Source organism: Dromaius novaehollandiae, chromosome 10 (genome assembly GCF_036370855.1).
Source record: "Dromaius novaehollandiae isolate bDroNov1 chromosome 10, bDroNov1.hap1, whole genome shotgun sequence".
Classification (NCBI taxonomy): Eukaryota; Metazoa; Chordata; class Aves; order Casuariiformes; family Dromaiidae; genus Dromaius; species Dromaius novaehollandiae.
Genome location: NC_088107.1, coordinates 10,073,205 through 10,088,018, shown reverse-complemented (window position 1 = coordinate 10,088,018; position 14,814 = coordinate 10,073,205). Strand labels below are relative to the sequence as shown.

General features: G+C 38.3%; 1 protein-coding gene across 3 annotated transcripts in view; it reads right to left on the bottom strand.

The window, feature by feature from the left end:
- Window positions 1–14,814, bottom strand: part of ARNT2 (aryl hydrocarbon receptor nuclear translocator 2) — a 114,324-nt gene that overhangs the window by 86,136 nt on the left and 13,374 nt on the right. For 2 of the 3 annotated variants that reach the window (XM_064517259.1, XM_064517260.1), the window contains exon 2: window positions 1,364–1,475. In XM_064517259.1, the coding sequence (XP_064373329.1) occupies window positions 1,364–1,475 (112 nt within the window). Of the gene's footprint in view, window positions 1–1,363; window positions 1,476–7,811; window positions 7,877–14,814 lie in introns of those variants that run through there. The other variant, XM_026121276.2, reaches the window with a different exon arrangement.

The following is a 14,814-nucleotide window of genomic DNA, read 5'->3' as shown; positions in this document are numbered from 1 at the left end:
ACTTCAGTCAGCAGCATCAACCCTTGTATTCGGAGTTGACCTGGCTTATGATTAAAAACAAAAACGAACAACCTCCCCACCCCAAACTTATCCTGTTAGAAGTATAAACAGTTGTATTTGTTACGAAGCAATGAAGAGATGTTAATGTTTTGTTTCCTCTTTTGAGTGCAAATCTGGATAGGCCTTCTAATTAAACAGCTTCAAAATAAAAATATAATGCCTGTCAAAAAGATTTCAGGAGTCTCTATGTCACATCAATTTAATGCCACATCCAAGATGAGGTGCACATTCTCCTTTCTTAATTCATTCCAAGAATGAGAGTCAAGCATCTTGGCCACTGTTACTTGACCAGACACCTAAAATTGGCAGTATACCTTGCAAACAACTCCAAGAGTAACTCTCACAAGGAATAATGCCTCTCATTAGCTGTCCATCAGCGAAGATTTTATTCACATTATCGATCTTGTCAAGTCCTACCACTATCATATTTATGGCTAAATGTAAGACTAATCAATCTCTTTTACAGGTGCTCTCCTAACAGAGATATCTCTAGGAAAGGATCACCTTAAGACCATTATATTTTGACCAACCTTTTATAAAAGCAAGTATTTTCTGAAAATATTAGAAAGTAGTTTTCTGCCTCTCTGCAGCTCTTGATGTACTTTTCTTCCAATACAGACAATTATGAGTTGCCATTGAACTACAGAACCCTATACGATACAAACCTCTATATTTGGATAAAACAAAAATTATTTTTTTCCCTTAGCAGAACTTTCAGCTAGTGTAAGAGTTGAGCTTTGATTCAGGCCTTTTCTCCCAGAATCGGAGAGACTGTGTTGCATATCCAGTGAAGCCTACAAGATGACAGACCACAATCTCAGAAGAGTGACTGCTTATGCTATTTCTGTACATGGGACTAGAAAGAAAACATTTTTAACAGAAAGCATCTATTTGGGAGACTCCAAGTCCAATTTTCAGATGAAGTTGGATAAGTTTGCATGTGCAGGTAGGAAAGCATCTTGCTACCCTAATTCACATAATAAAGCCTTTTGAGATTAAAATGATGTAGGTAATAGGCATTCGTTATATAAACAACAGTCACAGGATCCAAACTCCATCTCTGGATGCTTCACCAAATCTGAAAGTCTTTTGAAGCATGCAAAATAACACACACAATACACTTTGCAGCAAGTTTGATCTTGCAGGAAAAGCATATATATTGGAGAATGGCAAAACATCAGTGACTAATGCCATAATGCAGTTTGCATACATAAGCATTACATAAATATAAATATGTATATTTTCAGTCTTTCAATACAAATTGTTTTCAGTTTCAGCCCTGAAAAAAAAGGAAATGGCTTACCCAGAACGGCGCTTTCCTCCTCTGGAGGGCATGGATCCTGCCATTCTCACTTGTCCACTTGCCATCGGTGCAACTGGCAAGGCCACCGAGCCAGGAATATCCGATGCCATTTCTGTAACACAAGGGAGGGCAGAAGAACGGGGAAAAAAAAGTATTTTAATCCATCACCAAAAGCAGAAACTGTGATGACAAAATTAGAGAACAGCCTTTTGTAAAATAAGCAGTGCAGAGAAAGCTTTCCTTTTCATTTCTAAGCAAAAGTAAAGCCTCCTATCAAAGACTAGACAAAGGGTAGCAAATTTACAGCTCTCTTACAAGCCCAGTTTTGTCAATAGCCATTACAAGTGTCTTGGGAGAGAATGAGAATCACAGCGTATAGATGGGTACCTCTGTATTTCAATTTACCTATCAGGTTGCTACAATTTTGCTTCTCACAAGAGCTATCAGATAAAGACTAACAATTTTCTACAATAGTTAAAACCACCCAATAGAGATACTCAGAGCTAAATTCCTGAGACAAATTAAGCTACGGTTCATCTACAGGGGTACCAAGAAAAATAAAACTTCAGAATTTTCTCATTTGGCCAGTGAAATGAAGAGTTAAGAGCAGGTTTTCAGGTGATGCTATTTTTTATTATTCATATTATATTATATTATTATATTATATATATTATATTATATTAGTATTTATATTATTTTATATTTATATTATATTTATATTATATTATTATATTATTTATTATTTATATTTTGCACTATTCAAAGGACTAGACTGAACTTAAAAGCCCCAAGTATATGTCTGCGTAGCACCTTGCAGGATGGAACTGTGTCTGAAATCTAGGCTGATATGCATAATTCTGCCAGTGCTCTGAGTATAACCACAGGTTAATCAGATTCCCAAACCTCAAACCTTTGTTCTGAGGAACAGCACCTTACTTAACAATTTTCAGACCACTAATGGCAAGTAATTTGACAATCTATTAACATCATCTCATTATGCTTTAAAAGAGAAATTGAGTTGAATATATTTATATTGTTTTCTCCTTTCCCATGGATTAAGTATATTTTTGTCTCTGTGCAACTCTCATAAGCAATGTAAGCAATTAAAACTTTTTTAACGCAGATAAGCTTTACTCACTGTGGAGGTACAATCTACAGTCACAACATTTAATTATCATGAAAGAAAATATATCTTCTTTCCAATTTTTCTTTTTTAAACCTGGCAGAGTATTTGGAGCTACAGATAAATTTACTTACTAATAGAAAGCAAATCTGTTCAAAAATCTTGTTATTCTTCCCCAACAAATCAGTACAAAACAACTTCAACTATGAAAACAGGAATCCACGTTCTTTCATTATGTTTGAAGAGCACTTCATCTCTGCCATACTTTATATAAACCCATTATGCAATATTATGCATTTCAAATAATATAATTTTTTCTGTTCACCGATTTCATGAATTTCTTCTAGTACATTTACTTTTATTAACTCCTCTGCTCTATTGCTTTTAGTTGAAAAGTATTCATCCAATTTTTTTCCAATAAAGTGTTCAAGGACAAACAATGAGACCTCTGCCTACAATACCATAGCACGGAGCATCTTGCTGCATCTAAAGCTTCTGCTATGTGGAAACACTACATTAACGTACATTAGCATATTTACAAACAAATAAAAGCATGCACATCCAAACAACTGGTAAATCACTATTTCCAAAATAAGTACTCTTAAGATTCTTGTGCCAATAATTCACTTGGAACATTCGAACTCACATTTCATGGATATAACTGAAGGTCATTTTGAAATGCTCTGCTGACTCATTTGTTGAAGTAGATGGTAAAAACCCTAATAAATCTACCTGCAAAGTGTCCCTGTCACTCAGAAGCACATTTCAGTGTAGATTATCAAGAGGATCAGTCTTTAAGAAGTAATTTTATAACAATATCAAACAAACTCTAAGCTGTATTTTAAGAGAATAAAAGTAATACTGTATTTGTGATGAGGAATTCTTGTAGCATAGCATATCCTCAGGCATAAAACAAAGATCTATGAAAAAACAAGCCAAGGAGTAGATTAGTCTCCTCTAAAGTTAGTGGTCCACAAGGCAAAGCTCATTATTCAAGATAACTTTATAATTCACTCAAAGGAAAATGAAGGGCCATCCTTGCACAACCACGCATTCCGTGCTTAGCGTATCTAAAATAGGCTGAGTACACCACTTTCTGCAGGTCCTTTGCTCTTGCCACTGACTGCTCAGGAAACCTGGACAAATAGTTTTAATCAGATGTCTAATTGAAGTGGTTAAGGCTAAACAGAATGAGTGGGTTTTTTTGATGTTTTGTTCAGCATTTAACATATGAAAACATGAAAGGCAAGGGCAATTAGTGACTTTCAAGTGGTACGCAGAAACAGGAACTGCATATTTTTTAAATGAAAAAAGAAAAACAAAGGTCACATAGAAAAAAGACCAAACCACAGACTGAGTCACATCAGTGTCCAAAAACACCTGAAAAAAAAAATCCTGAAGCCAATGAAACATCTAGCTATGAGGGAAAAACCTGAAGAATTACTGTGTAGGTATCTAGAATCTTATAGGCTCCCGCACCGCAAACAGCACAGCGAGAAAGGCAACTTCTACACAAAATAGCCTTCAAACACGTCCTCATAATCCTGCGAGGACAAAACCAAGTTCTTTGAGCTCACTGCTTTAAAACGGTGTCTTCAAAAATTTCCATTTCTAAGATATAAGCACAGGAAAAGTCAGAGGTTCCATACACATTGCTCTATGCGAAATCTGAACTCAGAGGGAGGAAAGCTTCAGGCCCTCAAAATCAGAAGACTTCCCATTCTGGAACACCCTGAAGGTGTGACAGGCCAGTACACGCATCAATGCATAAATCCCACAATTTACCTTTCCACTTCCGAGTTTGCCATGCCCAAGGGACACTAACCATTGTGTGACCTATTATAGCCTTCATAAAATCCAAGCATGTGGGTATGTGCTGCTGACAAAAGCAATTAGCTTTCCAAGACTCTCTCCTACCATAAAAGAACTATTCTGAGCTCTGAAGATGGAGAGACCAGGAGGACAGGGTCCCTTTCAAGCCACGTAACAAACAGCAAGGAAAGCAACGACAAGGGCAACAACCAGCTCCCAGAAACCCCTCAGCTGGGACCATCCAGGACCCGAGCAGCAGCATCAGTGACAGCAGTCAGAGCAGCATAGAGAAACACCCTCTTCGATACCTCACACCCATCACAGTGTGCGAACAGTGACACCAAAGCACTAAAGGAAGGCTTCAGGGACGGAGCCAACAAAGCAACCCCATCCCTCAGCTGCAGTCTGCTGGGTGCTGGAGGCTGTATCACTGAAGTTAGACAGACTCACAGAAACATAAGGACTAGATTGTGGCTATAAAACTCTACTCACAAACTAAGCAGCACCCTGTTTTCCCCTACAGCTTACAAGAACGTTTAGGTAGAAGATGGAACAGATTTGAGCTGCCTGACAAATTATTTCCATTTCTACTCATCATCAAGCATCTAAAAGAACCAGATCTTTGATGTTATTTTTACCCGTTCCAAAAGGGGTTTTGTAGATAGAGCAGGATGACTAGAAGGTGGGCTGGTCACAAAAGTAGAAACATGTTCTATCTGAAAACAAGGGCCAATCTGGGAAGGCAGAGCCAAACAGAAAATATGATGAGACAGTCAGCTGCTTCTCTGAGCACTGAAGATCCAGAGAATTAAAGTATCTGTGCATGCTTTGAGGAGAGAGAGAGAGAAAAAAAATTTCAATAGACTGGAATCTCAGATAGAAATGCTGCGGTAGGCAGGTACTCCAAGGAGCATATTACTATAAAAAAGATAGAGCGTGTATCAGATAAACAGACCTAGAGGGGAAAAAAAAAATCTATTGAAAGAATAACTTGCAATTGTCCAAAATACATCAGCACAAATTTAGGGCAACCCCTTGCAGGTAAATGAAGCTATTCTGTTGCAGCATAAACTAGAATGAAAGCCCAGTGCAGCAGAAGCATCAAGTTGGTTGTATAAAAAAAGACACAGGCTTGCCTGGTCAATAAGAATCATAAAGATTGTTTCCAGCCCAATCTACACCCACATCCAGGCAGATGTTAACCCTGATACTCACAGAAGTGTTTCAGCAGCAATGTGTATCAGGAAAACAAGCTGTCCTCTTTCTCAGGTTGGAAGGACTTCCCTTTTGCCAACAGAAATAAGACAAATGTTGCTTACTTAATCCAAAATTAAAACATAAAAAATAAGGGAATAATGATGAGAAAAGAAAATGAGGTCAGGCTGAATGTTCCTGAAAGTCATCTAGAACCATAATGGCAGCACTCTGAAAATACCTGTTTACAAGAAGTTCCCTAGCATCAAACGGGAATTGTTTTTATACTAAAAAAATACACACGATATTTAATTTCAAAGTTAGAAAGCTACTTAGATATCTACCAAAGAATACAGAAATGTTATTAAATAAAATTTAGCAAAGCCCTGACATTTTTTAGTGAGTACTCTTCCAGTTAAAAATTAGATGACCAAACAGATCTTATCACCATCACACCACCCACAAGCCTCGTTCTGCCACTAATACTCATGTTCATTTTGAGGATCGTGGAGGAGATCCTGGGAGATTGTCAGTGCTCAAAGTAAAAGCAGCAAAATTAGTGCCTACATTTCTGTCCAGAATTAAGTTGACTGCTAAACACTTCAAGCTTTGATAGGATGCTATTCTCCAGCACTGCATGTAGGTCACCCCCAAAATATTTTAGGGTCTTTTCAAAATAAAAGACAATCTGCAAATGTACATTAAATATAAGGCTAACCTTAAATTCCCAATAAATCCCATGTTTATCCCAAATTTGTTATAAAGCTCTGTATACAACTTAGCTATAGGGATTACAAAACAATTCCCAAAACAAAACATGAAAAACATGTTAAATGTTGCATAAGAATATCTTCTTGAAAGTAAGTGTGCATGGCAATCACTGTATTTAAATTCCTATTACTACTGGAGGTGTTGTTTTCAGTTGTAAAACTAACGGTCTGAACCACAGTCACAACAAGAATTACCGGATGGTACAGCATGCAGGGATAAATCTGGACTTGTCTTTTCAGTCGGATGATTATTTAACTACAGCTCTTAATCCCAAACTTCAAATCTCAAGCCCCACCCCAAAACTACTGACTGAAATCCAGCTCTAACTCTTCTCTAGTACAAATATATAACTTGCTCACTTGCCTAGATACCCTTCAGAGAGGCACGGCTATGTTGTCAGGTATCTTCACAGCTTGAATCATTTAGCTCTGGAGACGATGTTTTTTGCTTTGCTGCTTTAAACACACCACAGCTGTACATCCCCTTGCTGTGAAGCTTTGAAATACAACAAGACTCTGTGCATGACAAGACTTCGTAAGTCCACCTTACAAAAGGACCCATTAGCCACGCTATTTTCAGCCATTGAATCATTCTAAACTATGTTCTTCACATCAACATGTGCAAAATATGAACAGGGCCAGGTTTAAATATCAAGTCTACTGAAGTTGACAGAAATCCTTTCACTGACTTCGATGGAATTTGAATCTCTTTGACATTAACTTTAATGACCAGTTCCAGGTTTTCTATTACATGTCAGGTATCACTGAGCATGCTCCTTCCAGTGTTCTTTTATCCTCTAGTATTTACTATAATAAACTGCATTAAAGTCAGGTACCAGTCTCTGATTAAACCTATGAGATTCTAGTTATATAAATAAAAATGTGACAGATCTTTAACTGCTAATCCATAAAACGATTGAGATGTCAATCACCTCAAAGTAAATGTAGATCTAAGGGTAAATAGGGAATTTAGAATGTGTCCTCTCCTGCGAAGAAAAACCTACACATACATTTCAAATGCTCTAAGAAACAGATTTCAAGAACTTCTTTGGAAACTGTATTTTTGTATAGCCTAAAGTCATACAGGAGTTAGATGCATCTCAGCAATAAGCAATAAGATTTTGATTGCAGTCAATTGCAAAGGGGTTTTTCTGCCTAGCACAGGGACATTTAAGAATAAATTAAATTGTATTTCTTACTTTAGAATATGCCAATGAAAATATGAAACTATCATGTAGCCAAAAATATTCCACAGAAACACCTATGCTGAAACCTAACTGTATATTTAGTCATTACTTTTGCATGTTAACTACAGAGACTATAAAACAGAGATCACTTTCAGAGAATATCACAAAAAATATTTTCATTGTTCCCTGATAACTCTATTAATACTGTTATACTTGCATTTCATTGCCAGATACTTAAAATAGACTTCACATAAGAAAGATCTACTGTACAGACAGGATATGCAGAAAAGCAAAAACATTCCTTTTGATACTCTTAACACAATTATCATAACAAATAAATCAGGAAATGTAATAAATCCCACCTTTAAAGAGTCTTAAAAAGATGCTGTTTCTTTCCTGTGAACAAAACCTTCTTGGAGAGAAATTTTATCCGCACATAAGAAGTGTCAGAAACCTCTGGGAAGAAATGTAGCAGCATTGGTATTCTGCTCAGAAAATGTCATCACAGATCTGTTTACCTTAACTGTGGACCATGATTCAGCCAGTGACAACCGTCTTGCATACTGATCAATTTATTTGCAGCAAAATTACTAACATTTTCTACATTAACCATTTAGGTTCTGGAAACAGCTACTAACATAGGGCTTTTATGAATACTATATAAATCCTATTTAATTTAAAAATTTCCCCTCCACCAAGATGTCTTGTACTTTGGTGTGGGGGAGCTTCCCCTCATAATGTTGAAGAAAAATTAGGGCATACTGTCAGTTACTAGAGACATGCTCCCTTTTCAAAAATAAAAATCAGAGCTTCATCAGCCTTCTAGCATCACAGGCAAATGTTAAGTAGATACGAAAGGGAAGAAATGATGCAATTAAGCTAAACATTTGCGGGGGGGACTGACTATTCAGCAGGAACACTGGAAAACAGGCTAAGAAAGTGGCCCAAATGGTGGTTTAGAGGCCATGTCCAGGGTGGGGTCCAATTATCTTGCCCACCGGCTTTTCTGCTGTGACTTTGTAAGAGATGCTAAACAGCTGTTACGGCGATGTAAAAAAACCTCGCAATATCTATTGCATGTTCCATCTGTAGGCTGAGAGAGCAGCTTGCAAAGCCAAAGACCTGAGAACTTCTATGGTGCCTCTGTTCTTTACTGTTGTGTCCACAAGATGCATTTGCAGAGTCCTAGAATCTCAGCACAAACCATACTTCTTTGTATAACTTGTAGTTCAACAACATCAGGGGGATATTGTACAACAGAAGGTAGGATACAGAGGTAGAATTAAAAGCGTACCCTTGCCAAGAGTGTTTTGGTCTACTTCAGGGAAATCTTCATTTTAAATGCTCAGATTGAGAGATAACAGGAGCCAAATTTCTGCAGGATGAGCAGCCAATGATGTCTGAAAATCAGGGTTCTCTGAAGTATCCAAAATGAGGTATGCAGAAAAAAATGACATACAAAATACAGTCGTGAAAATGCCAATCTTATGATCTGTAACACAGAAAATGATTGTATACAGTACTCCTATGTGACTTTGAAAATATTTCTTATTTTTACTTCCAAATTTTATGCTATTCACTTTTTCATTCCAGTCATTTGTGATAATCACATTCATCCAAATATATCCTGTGGTCAAAGGCATGGCAATTTCCATAGATATCAGGGCATAAGGAAAGGGCGTAAGGAAAGGATATGGATTGCATTCACATCTAGCTGCCTATGTTTTCACAGCCTGAATGACCAACAGCCTATATATAGCTGAATAAATTCAGAATACCCTTTTGCATGAAACAGAATGATGCTCAGACTCGTACCTCTGTAAGCAGTGCAGAGAGCATTGTGGATGAAAATATTCATCTTGGCGCACAGACAAAAGATGCACATTACCACCTAAGGCTACTTTGGGAAGGAGGGGAAGGGTACCTGCTCCTTCCTCCCTCCCTGTCTCCCTGACAAATGGCACGGCACCAATTCACCTTCAGCTTCTCACTTATTCCCATGTTTTTTTCCTGGCTATTCTTCCATTTCTCATCCATAATTCCCTCCTACTTCTCCTCAGCATCTTCACCCTCTGGCTTAGACGAGCTATTTCTCGTACACACTAATAAGCCAACGCATCCAACTTTGCTGACAAGTCCTGACAAACTTTGACCCTCCGCCTTAACTACAAAGAGGTTTCTGGAATTCAAAATAAGGAGGAAAGATTTAAAAACGAGGCCTCAATGGCTCCTGTTCCGAAAGGCTGACTCTTGTCTCTGAAAATAATAAACCTCCTCAGAATTAAAACGAGGCTTGTATCTTCATCGCAGAATGAACTTGGACTGTCATCTGAACCTAAGCACCCATGCTGGCCTGCCTCTAATATGAGTACTGCAAAGCCATACCTGTATTACCAAGGGGTCATTGGTACTATATTTTTGCTACACTGCACAAAAAACATTCTGAGGACCCATCTTATGCTTCCTAACACAGTAAAGTGGGACACTTTACAAATCTTTTTCGAGGAACTGAGGGGAGGAGGCACTGCAGGGCTGCCAGCACTTAAGTATCCTAGCTTCCATCCTCACAGCAGAAGGAGGGACTTAACTCCAGCTAAACTTCACTGAGGTTTTCACCATATATTATGATGGACCAACATTTTAGAAGGAAAGCACTTCTCACGTCAGAGGTCTGCAGGTGCACCAAAACCAGATTACGAGCAAATTCAAAGACCTGGACTAACCCTGTATTGAATACATAACCTGAGCCTCAAACACTTAGCGACAATATAGTCACCAGGTAGAGTTGCAAGTGGGAAAGTGTATAAGCAAATCGAGCAGGAAAGTAGGGTAGTCACTTGTGATAGGCCAGCTTGCACAGACGATAAAATCTGGCTTTGAAAGGCTGTTCCAGGAATGGATGGAGTATTTAGAGAGGCAGATCCTTAGCTTACATGAAGAAGCACAGTAAAACTGTCATAAACAGCAGGAAGATCATTTATATTGCTTGAATCTGACCCTATACAGTCGTAGGTCATTACATACATAACCATGCACCGATCAAACAGGATTCTTCACTTAAATATTTTCTGTCTTAATTTGGCCTGGCTTTATAGATATTATTTTATTGATGTTAGTGACACGTGGCAACAGTACTAATTAAATGATTCTGCATTACAAAAAAAATAGACTTCCCACACAATGCATCATTTCCATTTAAAATGAATGGTGATCCTCCCTCCTCCTCTGACATTTTGTATTTGCCAAAAATAACTGCATAATTATAAGTTGTCTGCAAGAAACAGAAGGTAACATTCAAAGTTATTTTCCATAATTTTTACTTACTGTATCAGAACTAGCAAATAGAATATATGGCTGTTCTGCTTTGCAGAAGGGACCAAAGCTAACCCATTAATGAATTCACAAAAAATGAAGAAGCATACGCCCAGCCTGGGCAAGCAAACAAGAAGAAGAAAAAATAATGAAGTGTAATGACTTTCCTTCAAGTTTCCCAGAGACAGATCATGCTCAGTCCATTAACTCATCATTTAACAAGTCTATTTCATTTAGTTTGTTTTGGTTGGCATTCAATTAGAAATTCATGTTCAGGACATCTTTCCCCTTTTTAAAACAGAAAGCTTGCTGTATTTCATGCAGTAAAACACTAGGAGGTAAAGTGGAAGCTCTAAGACAAGCTAAAGCTACATTAAGGCCAGGCACAATAATACTGAATAAGATGATAATACTGAATTAGATGAAGCACCTGCATGTGCTGCTGCCCCAGAAGTTTATCACTAGTTATTAGTTAAAAAGGCTTGGTAAGATTCTGACATTTGTTGCTCAGTAGAAAAGAAAACAGCCAACTGGGTAACTCTGAATTTGTTCCAGAGCAAGTAGAAGGAAAAAAAAAAAAAAAAGAAAATGGAAGAGAAAAGCAAACCACCCACTGCACACAGCTTTACTGTGATTCAAATTATGGCCAGTCTGTTGCGTCTACCTCCACATTGCTAAAACTTGCTAAGACTGGACTTTTGCCTACAAAGAAAAAAACCATCTCATCCAACCATTCCTTATTTCCTATCTTGATCAGCGTGATGTCCTTTGCTGGCTTTCTGCATGACTACATGATAAAATCGAACAGCTAAATCTAGATTTCTTCCCCCATTGCACTGCCTGGCCCCTCTTCAGCCCCATCCCAGGCTTGTCTGCTCCTCAGTCGCAAAGTGAAACTGTTTCACCTACTTTCAAACTGTCCCACAGCTTGTCCTTTTTCATCTTTTTGATCCCCCTACACCCTTACTACTTGTGCCAAGCCCTTCTGACCACCCATGACTCTCCGCTGATGCCCCAAACTCTTTGCAACAGGTAGCTGTAGATGCCAGTTTGGATGGGTTTTAGTAGAGACTGCACAAAATTGTAACAAAGAAAGCCACTGAGTGCTACTAAATACACAAATGCCAAGGCTGGCTCAAGAAGCCCAAGTCACACATGGCTGGAGGCTGGGAAGGGACCCCGGGGAAGTACCGTGCTTGCCCTGATTTTATACTCCTTCAAGCACCTGCTTTCAGCCAGTGCTGGAAAAGGCACACTAGGCTCGGTGAACCTTTGGTCTGGCCCAGGACAGCCACTCTCAAGTTCTTACATGATGAGCACGACACAAAAACCCTTCTCAAGTTTGCTCCTTCCACACAGGTAAGAAATTACCACAATTACTTTATTTCACGAATAATCAAATTAAACGTTTGTCAGCATATGTCCTTGCTCTAGATGGCCAATTACTAGTTTTATGCCATCGGCGCTATTTGACCTTCCCCAAACTCCTCATTTCCCTATTCTATGATGTTATCTTTGAGATAACTGTCCAAAGGTTTTTACAAGCTCATGTGCTTTTATAAATTCCTACACAACTGCTTTTTAATAAGTAAGAACAGAAATTGCAGATAAACTATTGAACAATTACTGTGTCATCATTTTAAACTTCATTTTTATTCCCTCATCTTCAAGTTATTTATGTAAAATCAATACCTCACTTCTATCGAGTAGTCCTGCTGTCTATCTAGCCATTCTTTTCCAACAATAGAAGTTTAGATTTCTACCAGATATCAGTGCTTGATTACCTACCTTATCTATTTTGCTCATGCACAGGCAAGAAAACCCCCACCAAGATCAATACCGTGGTTCTCCAGAGTTTCATCACCAGATGACAGCGCACTCCACCCACAGAAATACCGAGTGCTCTCAACTCCTATCAACTTCATAAAACACACTGAACAGCTGTAAATAAATAATGAATTCAAGGTAATGGGTAATATATCTACCTATCATTGATCTTAAAAAAATGCAGCAAATCAGGGGTAGCCTAGCCTTCCTAGGCATCCAAAGCCTTTTCTTGATTATTTTACTTTTCTTCCTCACCTAGAAACGCACCAAATTCACATGAAGGTCATCTTATGTGACCTGAGAGTTAACATTACTTGATTCTTGGCTGTATTTTGTTAAGCTGACTACATTAAAGTAAGCTATCAGACTTCACGTGTGCACAAGGCAATGTTTACAACTGTAACTTTCGGCTCAAGTTGGAAGAACTTTGACATGTTATTTCTTAAATAATAAGCAGTGATTTTTTTTGTAAATGAATCCATTCCTGGTCCCCTCTTATAATTGCTTTCACATAAATATTCTTATAATCCATTTTCATCGGGGTGCACAAGCATAGAAAGTGTAGTCTAAGTTCACAGGTGCAAGTATTTATAATATTTACACTAAATTTAAAAATTTGTAACTGTAAGGAGCCAGACTGAGACAGAAGTGGTACCTCCTGACTGAACGGCCTACCACAACGGAGCAGTGGTCGAATACCCAGAGAAATCATCTCCAGTGGTCATATCGTTGATCTGAGTTATGAAGGAGGGCTTCTAAGGAAGACCATGAAAGATCTGAACAAAGTATTTTTGAAGAAGTGATGACTGTCAAACTACCTAAATAGATCATTACTGCCGAGCTGGAGGCCCATGAGTCCGACCTGCGCTGCTGGCTGGCTTTCCAAGCCTTTGTGATATCCCTGCACACACAGACACACCCAGCCTCTGTTATCTATTACAAATATTTTTTAAAAGTGTGCCTCAGAAGGGTACATTAATTTAAAATTTCATTCAGAACAACAACCTGTAGTACCAAATACTTAATTATCAGTATATTTACAGTGTCCTTGGGCACTGCTGGGTAATCAGAGTTCTCCTGTTTTCATTAAACAATATTTTATTGATAGTGCTGATGACTTCAGTTCTGCTTGATCAACAAGCAAGTGATGTTTATTTGATGTTATCATAATTAACTGGCTTTTCAGGTGTTTCTACCTCCCAGTTTATCACCAAGAATAAGAATATTTACGTGAAATATCCTGAAAAGAAATTACAATGTAGTTATCACCAGACACTCTAAAAATAAAGTGTGGCTCCTCATTTCTGACTTTCCTCAGCATTTCTAAATCTCTGTTCTCTGTCTAAAAATGGGCGGGTTGGGGGGGAGAGGGCAACGGGGACACACATTTAACTCTAGTTTCAAAAATCCAGCCCAGGTCCTGCATATTAAGTTCCTTTTACTCCTTACTGAGCTTCCAGTAAATAAAAGATTTTCTGATTAGCATCTCTCTTTTTTTTCCCCTACAGATGGCAGAATACAACTAACGTCACTTTTCCATAGCAGAGATATGGATCAAAAACCCCATCTGACTTCATATAGATGTACAAATGAAGAGACTGGCTGTGTAAGCTATTACTCTACACCATATTTTCCTGAACTCCAGGCGCAGTTTATGAAGCACTACAGCCACGTGCTCAGGCCACAGAAAAGGGCTGAGGAAAAGAAGATTACAGATTCAAATCTAACTGGACTTCAAGAGGACACCTGCCCCCAGCCTACAGCTGGCACCTATCAGAGACCCTGGTGTGTTCAATCTCACCTCCGCAGAGGCAGCCTTAGAACCTCTCCCAAAATTTTACCCCCTCTAAATACCAATCTGTATCAGCAGCTAGCCTTGCCTTTGAAGATGAGCTCCTCACAAGTTGAAATTTTCTGTAAGCAAAAAAAAGTTCCAAATAAAGGACTCAATGATTTTTCTACCATTCGCTGCCACAGGATCATTAATTATGCTGTTAAGAACATTTTTTCCTTTGGGTAGTCTCAAGCATTGGATCTTTCATGTCTGCAAACAACAACGAAATAAAAGCCCACAGGCATTTGGAAATTCACAAGCTAGCTTCATTTTCTAACATTACATTCTAAATTTTTTTATTCTCACGCATGCTCCAAATAGAGCACCCCAGGAATATGGTGCAAGGGAAATCTTTACAGGCACACAGGAAATACGAAATAGTGCTACGCTTT